The sequence below is a fragment of the Mustelus asterias genome (genome assembly GCF_964213995.1).
Source record: "Mustelus asterias chromosome 26 unlocalized genomic scaffold, sMusAst1.hap1.1 SUPER_26_unloc_7, whole genome shotgun sequence".
In the NCBI taxonomy this organism is placed as follows: Eukaryota; Metazoa; Chordata; class Chondrichthyes; order Carcharhiniformes; family Triakidae; genus Mustelus; species Mustelus asterias.
In genome coordinates this window covers 890,018-905,801 of record NW_027590114.1, presented here as the reverse complement: position 1 = coordinate 905,801, position 15,784 = coordinate 890,018, and the positions used below count along the sequence as shown (strand labels likewise).

The window sequence follows — 15,784 nt, the reverse complement described above, 5'->3', positions numbered from 1 at the left end:
CACTGGACTAGTTATCCAGTTACCCAGAACAATGCCCGTGGTACCCAGGTTCGAATCCCAACATAGCAGATGTGCTTGTCACTTAAATGCCCTCTGGTATTCTCCAACAGGGCAAGTAGGGTTGCAGGACAAATGATTGCTCAGCCAGTGGTGCCCACAGCCCATGATCGCGTTAAAAAAATGCGGGTGACAATTCCACCGTTTCTGGGAACCCCGGGGTGGGCCCCCCTCCTTGTAACTTTTTACTGAACTTTCCTTCTCTGCAGCCTCAACTCCATTTTGTGGTCATGTCAGAGAGCCAGACGCACTGTAACTACAGTCCCCAAACATCACCCAGAGTTGGGACACAAGATCCACTGTCCTTTCTGAATGTATGCAGAAGCTCACCATGCAACCTCCAGAAACCCACGAACAACACCTCCACTAACGCTCCAATCACAGGAGTGAAAAGCCCATCAGTTGCAAGTGTGATGCCTGGACCTTTTAAGTAACACTGGCATGGGTTACTCGTGTTGCTGAACACGCTTTGAGCAGAGAGAGACTCACACATGTGTTCAGTGGACAGACACTGTCCAAGTTTCAGAGACATGTGCCAGATCTGCTGAAACTCCCTGTGCAACATGAGGACACGAGGAACATAACCCACAGGATTTCCTGTATTCAGAACTCTGTCACGCTGGCACCAATGAGTCTGCAGAGCACAAAGTACAAGTCCAAGATTCAGAGGAACAGAAATTCACTTTGATCAGTGAATTTGACAAATTCTTAAAGATAACGGCCTCTACAGATCTAGGAAAAGAGAATGTGACAGATTGCAGGAGACATTCAAACACAAGAATGGGAATATGAACATCATCTAGAATTACATAGCACGGGTAAAAGAGGAGCTGTACCATGGAATATTGGTGTCAGGGTAATATATGTTTTCGGGACTGGGGATGTGGAGACTTTGTGGAGTGGGTGTTTTTAGGCTCTGTATAAATGTGAACAGAGACATTTTGGAAAACGGATACAGAGTGGGACAAATCAGACCGAAAAATCGTGGAGGGATTTGATCAGGTGAGTGAGAAAATTAAGGGTTCACCTGTTCAGCTGGTGATAGAGTTCAGCGAGCACAGGATGATGAGTAAATTGGATTTGCTGAGTTGGGGAGTGGACAGCAGTGCTTTGGATGAGATTTTTTCAGCAGGCTTATATATGGGAAGCTTGTCAGCAAATAATTGGAATATTGTGTCTGGAACTCGCAAGAACAGCTGAGTGGAGCCAAAGGATGATATTCCGGAGATGACAGTAGACAGGATTAATCATGGAATGATACAATGTCAGTAATCAGCTCTGAGCCAAAGCACGGACAGATGTTGCAATGAGCTGCGCTGGACTCAGGTCCAGGAATACTGCCAGTGGATCGGGAACCGAGATTGGAAGTGGAACGGAAGTCAATGTCCATTTCCCTAAGACTGAAATAACAAACAGAGTAATACAATGAAAATGGTTTACACATATAATCTTTGATACAGAAACAAACCAGAAACCACAATGGGAGATATTCAGATAACCTGAACGATCAAAAACACTGAACAGTGTTCCGTGTTGCGCGTGTTTCATGAATGAATATAGAGACGCAACAGCCAGAATAACAAAAGTAACAGTGCAGAGTAAATCGCAAGATTATGAATAGAGTTAAATAGGCTTTATAGAATTAATTACTGCACAGGGAGACTTACCAGGGATACCAATCATTGCCAGGATGGGATAGTAAAATCCTTGAATGAACAAGAGTACATAAAGAATCTGCAATGAGAGTGATAACCTATAAAATCCATCACCTGACAGGAAGTAAAGAGCCAGTGCAAAATTTCCACATGTATTAAAATCTAAAGGTGGCAGGGGTGGTGGGGGTGGAATATTCCGATGGATTGTTCCCAGATTCTGATCCATTGTTGGAACATTCCAGTCCATTGTTCTCAGATTCTGATCCATTGTTGGAACATTCCAGTCCATTGTTCTCAGATTCTGATCTCCCCTCCCCGTCTCCATGCAGCCGCTTATCCCTGTTAGTGCCGGAGTTGATGCTCCCGCTGATTCTATGCTGTAACAAACTGAACAGAACCCTTAATAAGTAGAAGAGGGAAATCCTCCAGTGACACCGCCCGGCTCCACGTAGACTGACATTATTCACAGACACTGAACAAACAATTTCAGTTAACCCCATTCAATCCAGCATTTTAATATCACAAAATACCATATTTAGGAAGGCTGCATGGGATGGTAAGGGTCAGGGAGGGGTGGAAAGGTGAAAATGACGGAGAGTCTGACCATACTCCCTCAGTCTTCCCTGAATATGGCAGTAGTCCCTGTGTTATCATGGTTGTGGGTTATAGATGAGTTTATCATTAGTCGGGATTGATAGACACTGCTGAAATCTAGGCTGCTGTTAGACTTTAACTATCGTTTAACACCCTGTTCCGTACAGAACAACCTTAGCAGAGGCTTCACGGAGGTGATGTGCGTTCATGCCAAATTCGTTCTTAGTTCCGAAATGTAGAATTTCAGATCTGTTATTTCGGGGAGTTCGCAAGTCAATTCTTACGGCACTTACTATCAAATTCGGTCAATTCTTACGGTAGCTGTGCAGTGAAAGATCCTCGCTCTGTTTTCCCCAGTGGGGAGTGGGGATGCAGACTATTCTTGCCCAAATTTCGGCTGCACAACTTGGAGGTTTCAAATGAGCATGTGTGCAGAAAGCTGTAAAACGGCAGTTCTGCTGCCCGCACACTCACCTCCTCCCACTCGCGCACCCACCACCATGGACATAGGAACCCTCCGGAACACAGAAATTGCCTTCTCGGGTGTGGGATCATGAGGAGCCTGACATCAACGTTTACCAACAGGACTAGTCCGATACTGGTCTGCGTCGAGTCAAAACAGAGAACCTCCTCCACAAAGAGCCACAGGAATACAGTTGGCCACACAAAGTGGCAGCTCTGTTGTACTCCTCTCCCAAAATGAAGGGACGCCCTCAGGGACCATTTAACCTTCACGGGACAGTGTTCGGTAGCGTACAGTAATCTGACCCGGGCGAGAAAGTGTGTTCCCAAACCGAATGCCCACAGAGTCCAGAGTAGATACACGTGATTCACCGTATCGAATGCCTTCTCCTGGTCAAGAGACAGGAAGGCGTTCGGCAGAGCAGCCCTCTGGGAATGATGGATTAGACCCCAGACCAGATGAATGTTATCTCGAATGGTGCAGCCCAGAGTAGTGGAGGATTGCTCAGAGTGGATCATGTGATCCACTATGGTGCCAATGCGTGATTATAGAGCCCTGGCAAAGAGTCAGCAGGGCATTTGCAGCCCTGTGCCATGAGAGGGGCTACACCCTCAGGACAACAGAATAGTCCTTCTCCAGGGTGTCACAAAATGCCCTGAAGAACTCCATTGTCAGACCGTCCAGCGCTGGTGATGTTTCCCTTGAGAGGGTGTAGAGGGCGCAGATCCCCTCCTCCAGGCTGATAGAGGCGTTGCTCCTAACGACACCCTCCGGGTCGAACAGTGGCAGGTAGTTCCACAAAGCTCTACGGGCATCCTTGCTGGACAGATTTAGAGAGAAAAGGGCAGTGTGATATTATCAGGCAATTTCCCCGATGCCCTCCAGATCCTAGAAAAGGGATCCATAGTCGGCCAAATAAGTTTAGGAGTTGCTGATGGATCCCATGTTTTTGTTCCAGCGGTTGTAAAATGGGGGGAATCTGCATTCACAACTTCATGTACATTGTGGCCCAATGATTGGAGCACAGATGTTCACAACGTGAAGCACCACACCCCGCCCGCAGCGAACTGTCAAGTGGAGCAATTGGATCTACCCCGGTATGGACCTCACCCAGAAAACGGAAGTGGGTGAGTGGGAGCCCGTTGGGAACAAAGCAGGAGACATTGTATCACATTAAGCTATGGCCGGTGGCCTCTGAAGGGTCTATCTCTACGATGTTCCTGCCCACCATGAAACTTTTCCGAGGCGAGCCAGTAAGAACATAAGAAGTCGGAGCAAGAGTAGGCCATCTGGTCTCTCGAGCCTGCTCCGCCATTCATTAAGATCATTGTTGATCTTTTCGTGGACTCAGCTCCACTTACCCGCCCGCTCACCATAACCCTTAATTCCTTTACTGTTCAAAAAATTATCTATCCTTGCCTCAAAAACATTCAATGAGGTAGCCTCAACTGCTTCACTGGGCAGGGAATTCCAGAGATTCACAACCCTTTGTTTGAATAAGTTCCTCCTCAACTCAGTCCTAAATCTGTTTCCCCTAATTTTGAGGCTATGCCCCCGAGTTCGCGTTTCACTCGCCAGTGGAAACAGCTTCCCTGCTTCAATCTTATCTATTCCCTTCATAATCTTATATGTTTCTGTAAGATCGCCCCTCATTCTTCTGAATTCCAATGATTATACCCCCAGTCTACTCAGTCTCTCATCATAAACCAACACTCTCAACTCCGAAATCAACCCAGTGAATCTCCTCTGCACCCCCTCCAGTGCCAGTACATCCTTTCTCAAGTAAGGAGACCAAAATTGTACGCAGTACTCCAGGTGTGGCCTCACCAGCACCTTATACAGCTGCAACATAATCTCGCTGTTTTTAAATTTCATCCCTCTAGCAATGTTGGACAAAATTCCATTTGCCTTCTTAATTACCTGCTGCACCTGCAAACCAGCTCCTTGAGATTCCTGCACAAGGACACCCAGGTCCCTCTGCACAACAGCATGCTGCCATTTTTGCCATTTAACTAATAGTCCATTTTGCTGTTATTCCTACCAAAATGGATGACCTCACATTTACCAAAATTGTACCCCATCTGCCAGACTCTCGCCCACTCACTTAGACTATCGATATCCCTTTGCAGACTTTCAGCGTCCTCTGCACAGTTTGCTCTTCCACCCATCTAAGTGTCATCTGCGAATTTTGACACACTACACTTTGTCCCCAACTCCAAATCATCTATGTCAATCGTAAACAATTGCTGTCCAAAAACTGATCCCTGAGGCACACCACCAGTCACTGATCACCAACCATAAAAACACCCACTTACCCCCACTCTTTGCTTTCTGTTACTCAACCAATCCTCTATCCATGCTAATATGTTACCTGTAACACTGTGCACTTTTATCCTATGTAGCAGTCTTTGGTGCAGCACCTTGTCAAATGCTTTCTGGAAATCCAGATACACCACATCCACAGGTTCCCCCATTGTCCATTGCACATGAAATGTTCTCAAAGAATTCCACCAAATTAGTCAAACATGACCTGCCCTTCATTAACCCATGAAGGGCAGGGTGGACCACCTACTTTGTCCGCAAGCAGTAAATTGCCGTTCCGAACATTTTAAAGGCATTTGCGGGGCCGACAAATGCCTCTGTAATGGTGGAGTGCGTGTTGCACTTCACTCCGAGGGATTTTTTTTTGTTTTCAGTGTAAACGGCGACGGGGCAATGGGAGCAGCGGGTGCTCCAGCAGGAACCAAACTCCAGAAACATCCAGCTCCAGCAACAGCCAGCTCCAGCAGTAACCAATTGCAGCAGGAAGAAACTCCAGCAGCAACCAGCTCCAGCAACAACCAGCTCCAGCAACAACCAGCTCCAGCAACAACCAGCTCCAGCAGCAAACAGCTCCAGCAACAGCCAACTCTAGCAGCAACCAAACTCCAGCAGCAACCAGCTCCAGCAACAACCAGCTCCAGCAACAGCCGGCTCCAGCAGTAAACAATTGCAGCAGGAAGAAACTCCAGCAGCAACCAGCTCCAGCAACAACCAGCTCCAGCAACAAGCAACTCCAGCAGCAAACAGCTCCAGCAACAGCCAACTCCAGCAGCAACCAACTCCAGCAGCAATCGGCTCCAACAACAACCAGCTCCTGCAGCAACCAACTCCAGCAGCAACCAGCTCCAACAACAACCAGCTCCAGCCACGACCAACTCCAGCAGCAACCAGCTCCAACAACAACCAGCTCCAGCAGCAACCAGCCCCAGCAAAAACCAACTCCAGCAGCAAACAGCTCCAGCAACAACCAGCTCCAGCAACAGACAGCTCCAGCAGTAACCAATTGCAGCAGGAAGAAACTCCAGCAGCAACCAGCTCCAGCAACGACCAGCTCCAGCAACAACCAACTCCAGCAGCAAACAGCTCCAGCAGCAACCAACTCCAGCAGCAATAAGCTCCAACAACAACCAGCTCCAGCCACGACCAACTCCAGCAGCAACCAGCTCCAACAACAACCAGCTCCAGCAGCAACCAGCTCCAGCAACAACCAACACCAGCAGCAACCAGCTCCAACAACAACCAGCTCCAGCCACGACCAACTCCAGCAGCAACCAGCTCCAACAACAACCAGCTCCAGCAGCAATCAGCTCCAGCAACAACCAGCTCCAGCAGCAAACTGCTCCAGAGCTCCAGCAACAGTAAGCTCCAGCAGCAACCAGCTCCAACTACAACCATAAGACCATAAAACATAGGAGCAGGATTAGGCCACTCGGCCCATCGAGTCTGCTCCGCCACTCAATCATGGCTGATATTTTTCCCCATCCCCATTCTGCTGCCTTTTCCCCATAGCCCCTGATCCCCTTATTAATCAAGAACCTATCTATTTCTGTCTTAAAGACACTCAATGACCTGGCGCCCACAACCTTCTGCGGCAAACTGTTCCGCAGATTCATCACTCTCTGGCTGAAGAAATTCTTCCTCATCTCTGTTTTAAAGGGATTGTCCCTTTAGCCTGAGGTTGTGCCCTCTGGTTCTAGTTTTTCCCACTAGTGGAAACATCCTCTCCACATCCACTGTATCCAAGTGTCGCAGTATCCTGTAAGTTTCAGTAAGATCTCCCCTCATCCTTCTAAACTCCAACGAGACCAGAACCAGAGTCCACAGCCGTTCCTCACACGACAAGCACTTCAATCCAGGGATCATTCTTGTGAACATCCTCTGGACTCTTTGCAAGGCCAGCACATCCTTCCTTAGACATGGGGCCAAACCGGTTCACAATACCCCAAATGGGGCTTGACCACAATCTTATACAGCCTCAGAAGTACATCCCTGCTCTTGTATTCAAACCCTCTCAACATTAATGCTCACATTGCATTTGCCTTCCTCACTGCCGACTGAACCTGCACGTTATCCTTAAGAGAATCTTGAACAATGACTCCCAAGACCCTTTGTGTTCCTGGTTTCTTCAACATTTTCCCATTTCGAAAATAATCTGTGCCTCTATTCCTCCTTCCAAAGTGCATAACCTCACACTTTACCACATTGTATTCCATCTGCCACTTCCTTGCCCAATCTCCTAGCTTGTCCAACTGCTTCCGCTTTTGCATTGCCAGTGTCTGGGTGGAGATGTTCTTTCTGCAATTTCACCCTCATCTTTATTCTCATATCAGGCTGTGCTGCACTCACCGTGGCAGAACACATCAGGACATTGATCCTTTTTCACTCTGTAACCACGTGTCTGAAACCTGCTCACCACCCAGCAATCTCCATCCAGACTGGTTTGTACCGATGGGATAATCTTCTCCTTCCATCCTGAGGGAACAGGACCTCCCGCCGAGCCCGAGCAGCCGGGAAGAGTCCCTCCAGGGAGGAAATAGTGATTGGGGAGCAACCCTTGCTCTGCTTTCTGTCCTTTCAGCCCCTCGTTCAGTAAGCAGAGCTCCCTCGCTGCTTCCTCCAGAGCTGCTGTGTTTGAAAGTCCTGCAGGCTGCCTTTGGAGATGGTGGAGATGCCGCACACATGAGGACGGCCTAAACCGGGATGTTGGATTTATGTCACATTATCAGTAACCCCCACAGCTTGACTCCTGGACTTGCAGAATCTCACTAGCTGTTCTGTCTGGAGACAATACACATCTCTTTAACCTGTGTTTAATGCTCCCTCCAACCACACTGTCTGTACCTTTAAGACCTGGCTGGCTTTAGGGATTCGCATTTTAATCAGTATTCTGTAACTTGATGTTGTGTCTCTGTGCACTGTTTGAGAGCACATTTCCACTCCATCTGACGAAGGAGCAGCGCTCCGGAAGCTTATGGTATTTGCTAACAAATAAACCTGTTGGACTTTAACCTGGTTTTGCGAGACTTCTGACTTTGGAGATGGTGCGAGCATTGCCTGAACCGGGACTGCCCCCTGCCCAGGCTGCCTCAGTGGGCAGGTCCCCTGCCTGCCAACCGTTAATTGTCCGCCTCTGACAACATCACCTTCATAACTCTGCCTATCATGCCCACACGGACACACCACCCATTTCCAATCCCCATGCTGGGACTTCAGAGCTTCTGGTAAAATCACAGCCATTAACTTCAACCTCACCACAAACTGCATTCCCAAAGCACTGACCATCCCATGTCCCTCCCGAGCCACTCCGAGTAAGGACATGGGGATCTTGTGATTATGGTCCTGTCCCATCATCACTTTTATCATTTAATCACTCCTGTAATTCCAGTTTGTCCTTTCTTTGTTTCTTCCCCAGCCACCCACCGCAGCCACTTCAAACCTGTCAATTCACTGCCCGTTCCCAGTTCCAATGGAAGCTCAAACTTTACCCCTGTTTCTCTCTTCACATGTATTTAGCTAACCTGCTGAGCATTTCCAGTTTATTTATATTTCATTTTCAGCATTGAGTATTTATTCATTCTACAGAAATGCAAGTTGTGTTTTTGGAATGTCCCATGCAATACATTATTATTGTTATTAACAGTATTATATAAAACACTGGGGATTGAGCATGATTCCTGTTATTCCTCTCTCTCGTCTCCAGTCTGGATAATAACGCTCTCACAGATGCTTGTGCTGAGGATCTCGCCTCCGCTCTCTGTACAAATCATTCAGTGGGGTTTCTGAACCTGGGATTAAGCTCCTTCACAGACCAATCTGTCCCTGCTCTCTGCCACCTCATACTGACCTACAGGAGTTGGAATGGATCTCGTGAGTGTTTGTGTTAATTTTTAGTGTAACAATTAAAATATGAATGGATTTAAAATATAAATGATTCTGAATCTTCCAAGCAGCAGCAATGGTAAGCAGATTGTCGGTATGTGTGAAAATCCCCCCAATCTGAAACTGCTGCATATTTCTCCCAGAATCTTCAGCACTGCGACATCGGGAGCTCCACCAGACCAGACTAGAGTCGGGGAAGAGAGAGCACACACCCTATTTACAGCACTGTGACCCCGGGGAGCTCCATCACAGCAGACTAGAGTCGAGGAAGAGAGAGCACACACCCTATTTACAGCAAAGTGACCCCGGGGCGCTCCATCACAGCAGACTAGAGTCGAGGAAGAGAGAGCACACACCATATTTACAGCACAGTGACCCCAGGGCGCTCCATCCGAACAGAATAGATTCGTCAAAGAGAGAGAGCACGCACCCTATTTACAGCACAGTGACCCTGGCGACCTCCATCACGGCAGAGTGGAGTCGCGATAGAACGAGCACGCACCCTATTTACAGCACAGTGACCCCGGGGAGCTCCATCAGAGCAGAGTGGAGTCAGGGTAAAGAGAGCACGCACCCTATTTCCAGCACAGTGACCCTGGCAATCTCCATCAGGGCAGAGTGGAGTGAGCACACCTTATTTACAGCAGTGACCCCGGGGAGCTCCATAAGTGTTAGTTGATTGGGGGAGTGAATGGGTTGGTGTGTCGCTGGATGAATGGTTAGTCAGGGAGCTAGGGAGAGGTTTAAGGATTAATTCTGGGTGTCGGGAGGGTGGTCGAGTTGTATTGTGTTGGGTTGGAGGGTTAATCAGCAGATTGGATGGTGGCTGGGAGTTGGTAATGTTGTTGGGTGTTTAGTCAGATGTGGTTGCATTGTCGGGGGTTGGGATTGGTAAATAGCTTTGGAGAGTAGTGGGTTGGGGTTGGTTCTTGAGTAATCAGTGTAAGTCAGAGATATAGTCAAGAATGTATTCAAGAGGCGGCTGGATAGAGCACTCGGGGTGAACAGGATCAAAGGTTATGGGGAGAAAGCAGGATTAGGCTATTGAGTTGGACGATCCGCCATGATTGTGATGGATGGTGGAGCAGGTTCGAAGGACCAAACGGCCTCCGCCTGCTCCTATCTTCCATGTTTCTATGTCAGGTCAGGAGAGGTTGGGACAGATGAGGACAAGTTGGGAGGTTTAGTCAGATTTGTTCAAGGCCGAGTGGGAGGTAGTCGGGCTGGAGGGAGGTAGCGATGATTTAGGGGAGTGACAGCCTGTCAGGGGGAGATACCAGCAGCAGCCAGGCCTGTGACACCACAGCTGGTTCTTTCCTATAGCATCTGTACCCTGGAACATTAAACTGCCAGTCCTGTCCCTCCGTTAGCCATGTTTCAGTTTTTGCTATAATATCCCAGTCCCATGTACACATCAATGCCCTGATTTCATCTGCCTTGCCCATCAGGCCTCTTTCATTGAAATCAATGCAGTTGAATCTGGACTTCCCTTGCTCTCTGTCTTGCTTCTGTCTGATGTGTCTGGTACTAGGATTACTGACACTGCCTTTACTGGTTCTGCTGTGGGACAGGGTTGGGCAAGGAGCAAGCGAGCAGTAGTAATAGGGGACTCGCTAGTTAGAGGCACAGACAGGTGTTTCTGTGGCTGCAATTGAGACTCCAGGATGGTGTGTTGCCTCCCTGGTGCCAGGGCCAGGGACGTCTCTGAGCAATGGCAGGGCATCCTTCAGGGGGAAGGTGAGCAGCCAGAGGTCGTTGTACATATTGGTACCAACGACATAGGAAAAGGAATGAGATCCTGCAATGTCAATATAGAGAGTTAGGCAGAAGGCTAACGTGTAGGACCTCGAAGGTAGTAATTTCAGGACTACTATCGGTACCACGTGCGAGTGGGAGTAGGAATAGGAGGATTAGGCAGATGAGTGCCTGGCTTGAGAGCTGGGGCAGGGGGCAGGGATTTAGATTTTTGGATCATTGGGATCTTTTCTGGGGAACGGCTGATCTGTTCAAGAGGGATGGGTTACATTTGAACTGGAGGGGGACGAACATCCTGGCGGGAAGATTTGCTAGAGCCGCTCGGGAGGGTTTAAACTAGTTTGGCGGGGCGGTGCGGGGGGGGGGGGGGGGGTGGGGGCGGGGGCGGCGGGGGGTTGGGCGGGGGATCCAAAGCAATAGGGAGACAGAGAGAAGTTTGAGGACAGCAGGGAAGTTAAAGAGAGCACGTTAATTAGTAAAGGCAGTGTCAGTAATCCTACTACCAGACAGATCAGACAGAAGCAAGAGAGAGAGCAAGGGAAGTCCAGATTAAACTGCATTTATTTCAATGCAAGAGGCCTGACGGGCAAAGCAGATGAAATCAGGCCATTGATGGGTACGTGGGACTGGGATATTATAGCAATTACTGAAACATGGCTAAGGGAGGGACATGACTGGCAGCTTAATGTTCCAGGGTACAGATGCTTTAGAAAAGATAGAACAGGAGGTAAAAGAGAAGGGGGAGTTGCACTTTTGATTAGGGAAAGCATCACGGCCGTGCTGAGAGGGGATATCTCCGAGGGTTCGATCACTGAGTCTATATGGGTGGAACTGAGAAATAAGAAGGGGGAAAACACTTTGATAGGGTTGTACGATAGGCCCCCAAATAGTCAGCGGGAAATTGAGGAGCAAATATGTAATGAGATTACAGATAGCACCAAGAAAAATAGGGTGGTAATATTCAGAGGTTTTAATTTTCCCAACATTGACTGGGACAGCCATAGTATTTGAGGGTTGGATGGAGAAACATTTGTTGAGCGTATTCAGGAGGAATTTCTCATTCAGTATGTGGATGGCCCGACTAGAGAGGGGGCAAAACTTGACCACCTCTTGGGAAATTAGGAAGGGCGGGTGACAGAAGTGAGGGATCACTTTGGGACCAGTGACCAAAATTATATTAGTTTTAAGATAACTATGGAGAACGATGGGTCTGTCCCAAAAGTTAATATTTGAAATTGGGGCAAGGCCAATTTCGATGGTATCAGGCAGGAACTTTCAAACGTTAATTGGGGGAGTCTGTGGGAAGGAAGAGGGATGTCTGGTAAGTGGCATGCTTTCAAAAGTGTGTTAACCAGGGTTCAGGGTAAACACATTCCTCTCAGAGTGAAGGGCAAGGCTGGCAGAAGTCGCGAACCCTGGATGACTCGGGATATTGAGGCCCTAGTCAGGAAGAAGACCGAGGTACATGACGTGCATAGGCAGCTGGGATCAAGTGAATCTCTTGAAGAGTATAGGGCGTGTAGGAGTAGAGTTGAGAGAGAAATCAGGAGGGCAAAAAGGGGACACGAAATTGTTTTGGCAGATAAGGCAAAGGAGAATCCAAAGAGATTCGACAAATACATAAAGGGCAAAAGAGTGTTAGCGCGAGTGGGCGAACACGACCACTTCGGACTCAGAGTCAGGTTCAACAGCGGTACAGCTTTATTAACGTCGACGGAGGTGCAATCAGGACATACAAACAGCACTGTCCCGAAAGCACTCTGAAAGCCTGCCGCAATGGGCTGCAGTTATACTCGAACTTTGACACGTCGTATGATTGAAATGTTAATGTTTTGATTACAGTATTTGACTCTGACCATTCTGTTTAATGGGTTTTTAGGTGCGGAGTTGATGTGTTAAGTCTGGTGATTGCCCAGTCTAGGGAGGTGGTAATTGTCTGAGATCTCCGGAGTTTCTTGTACAATAGGTGTTTTATCGGGAAGTCGTTCATGTCTCGGAGACCTTCTGTTTGATAAGGGCTTCCTGATATCCGTGGAGCCAATTAAATTAAATGGAAGGTTATGCTAATGTGATTCCTGAGTTCCTTTGTCAGCCTTGTTTCTGCATTTTAAAAGACCTCCTTGTCTGTTCACATTTTGTGCCTGGGTGCTGCTTTGTCCTGTTTCATTTATTTGATTTTATTCTAAGAAATATTTAATCTAAGGAATCACAGAAATTTGTGTCTGCTTACAAGAGTAACAAGGGGGAGAGTAGGGGCTCTTAAGGATCAACAAGGTAATCTATGTGCGTATCCACAAGAGATGGGCGAGATCCTAAATGAATATTTCTCATCAGCATTTACTATTGAGAAAAGCATGGATGTTAGGGAACTTGGGGAAATAAATACTGATGTCTTGAGGAGTGTACATATTACAGAGAAGGAGGTGCTGGAAGTCTTAAAGCACACCAAGGTAGATAAATCTGTGGAACCTGATGAGATATATCCCAGGACGTTGTGGGAGGCTAGGGAGGAAATTGCGGTTCCACTAACCGAGATAATTGTATCATCGATAGTCACAGGTGAGTTGCCAGAAGATTGAAGAGTGGCAAATGTTGTGCCTTTGATTAAAAAGGGCTGCAGGGAAAAGTCTGGAAACGACAGGCCAGTGAGCCTCTCATCTGTGGTGGGTAAATTGTTGGAAGGTATTTTGAGGGGCAGGATCTACAGGCATTAGAGATACAAGGACTGATTAGGGACAGTCAGCATGGCTTTGTGAGTGGAAAATCATGTCTCTCAAATTTAATTGAGTTTTTTGAAGGGGTAACGAAGAAGGCAGATGAGGGCAGTGCAGTTGATGTTGTCTACATGAACTTTAGCAAGGCCTTTGACAAGGTACCGCATGGTAGGCTGTTGCATGAAGTTAAATCTCACGGGATCAACGGTGAGGTATCCTAATGGATACAAAATTGGCTCCTTGACAGAAGTCAGAGGGTGGTTGTAGAGAGTTGTTTTTCAAACTGGAGGCCTGTGAGCAGCGGTGTGCCTCAGGGATCAGAGCTTGGCCCACTGTTATTAGTCATTTATATCAATGATTTGAATGAGAATATAGGGGGCATGGTTCGTAAGTTTGCAGATGACACCAGGATTGGTGGCATGGTGGACAGTGAGGAAGGCTATCTCCAATTGCAGCGGGATCTTGATCAATTGGGCCAGTGGGCTGACGAATGGCAGACGGAGTTTAATTTAGAGAAATGCAAGGTAATGCATTTTGGTAGATTGAACCAGGGCAGGACTTACTCAGTTAATGCCATGGCATTGGGGAGAGTTACAGAATAAAAAGATCTCTGGGTATATGTTCATAGTTCCTTGAAAGTGGAGTCACACGTGGACAGAGTGATGAAGAAGGCATTCGGCATGCTTGGTTGCATTGGTCAGAACATTGAATACAGGACTTGGGACGTCTTGTTAAAGTTGTACAAGACATTGGTAAGGCCACACTTGGAATACTGTGTGCAATTCTGGTCACCCCTATTATAGAAATGATATTATTAAACTAGAAAGAGTGCAGAAAAGATTTACTCGGACGCGACTGGGACTTGATGGATTGTGTTATAAGGAGAGGCTAATAGACTGGGACCTTTTTCCTTGGAGGGTAGGAGGCTGAGGCATGACCTTATAGAGGTCTATAAAATAATGAGGGACTTAGATCAGCTAGATAGTCAATCTCTTTTCCCAAAGGTAGGGGAGTCTAAAACTAGAGGGCTTAGGTTTAAGGTGAGAGGGGAGAGATACAAAAGTGTCCAGAGCGGCAATGCTTTCACACAGATGGTGGTGAGTGTCTGGAACAAGCTGCCACAGGTAGTAGTAGAGGAGGGTACTATTTTATATTTTAAAAAGCATTTAGATAGTTACATGGGTACGATGGGTATAGAGGGATATGGGCCAAATGCGGGCAATTGGGATTAGCTTCGGGATTAAAAAAAAAGGATGGCATGGACAAGATGGGCCAAAGGGCCTGTTTCCATGCTGTAAACTTCTATGACTCTATGAGTGGGTCTAGTCAGATTGTGGGAGGTGTAGTATGGGGATCGGTGGGAAGTGATTGGGGGCCTCGGTTGTGCTATTCAGGTATTAGTCCAGGCGGTGAGCTGTCTAACATTACCTGAGTAACTATCCAGGTAAATTTTGTGGATCTGTCCCAAGTATCTGACTCTAACTGCAGCAGGGGAATTCCCCAATAGTCGTTAATATCTCTGGGACAATTCCCAGGTAGATCAGTGCGTCAGGACATCCACAGGGTCCCGATGCTCATCTTCGGATGTGTGTCTGGTCTCTGGCGATCCAGAGACCAGAAGATTTGTCCCATTAACTCCAGTCTCCTGTTATTTACTCTGTTGTTCAATCTGTTTATTTCCTGTTTCATCTTTAATCTGTTTCAGGCTGGAGTTTAATCGGTTCAGTCCAAATGGGAAGAGACAGCTGGAGTCGCTGCGGGGATGCAGACCGGGATTGAGAGTGACAGTGTGAACATTTCAATCTATAAACATTGCTGCTCCACCGGTTACAGTGAAATCCTGAATTGTGAAGATCTTCGACAGCTCCTTCCAAACCCTTCATTCCTGCCCCTCTCCCTCCCTATTCCATCAGCCCCTCCAGCCTGGCACTGATTTCCCTGCTTACCTGGTTTCCCAGCTGGAAAACTGTTGTAGTTTTAGTCTCCACATTGAAGGAAAGATTGCTGCAAACCATTGTTTAAGCAGCAATGTGCTTTCAGTGTTCTCAGCAACAGAGTCTTCAACCTCCTTTCAAAAGGGAGCAGCAGAGATCATTCTCCAGAGAGAGAACAGTGTGTGTGAGATTCTGACAGTACCCAGCAGGGGGCAGATGGGTCAACCTTGTCAGAGATTCCTCTCTGTCTCTGTGAATGAATTAAAGGCTCCACCAGCCTCTCCTCAAAACCTCTTTCACTATCTGGTGATTAAAGTGACACAATGCCACCATCTGCTGGTGGCTCCCAGCTACTGCAGGCGCTGGTTTTTGTGATCCTCCGACAAGTTCAGTCAGTCCCATGTCTGCATC

At 47.5% G+C, this 15,784-nt stretch overlaps 1 protein-coding gene across 1 annotated transcript; it reads left to right on the top strand.

Moving 5' to 3' along the window:
* The first annotated feature begins 3,868 nt into the window (after nucleotides 1-3,868).
* LOC144482171 (uncharacterized) lies at nucleotides 3,869-15,232 on the top strand. Its single transcript, XM_078201380.1, has 4 exons — nucleotides 3,869-3,896; nucleotides 5,575-6,246; nucleotides 12,692-12,782; nucleotides 15,145-15,232. The coding sequence occupies exons 1-4, from the start codon at nucleotides 3,869-3,871 to the stop codon at nucleotides 15,230-15,232; spliced, it is 879 nt and encodes a 292-aa protein (XP_078057506.1).
* The last annotated feature ends 552 nt before the right edge of the window (nucleotides 15,233-15,784 follow it).

Coding starts and splice junctions, on each gene's coding strand:
- LOC144482171 (XM_078201380.1), top strand. CDS start 3,869: ATGGACCTCACCCAGAAAACGGAAGTGG. Junction 3,897..5,574: donor CACCCAGAAAACGGAAGTGG/GTGAGTGGGAGC, acceptor CAATTGCAGCAG/GAAGAAACTCCAGCAGCAAC. Junction 6,247..12,691: donor AGCCACGACCAACTCCAGCA/GCAACCAGCTCC, acceptor CTTGTACAATAG/GTGTTTTATCGGGAAGTCGT.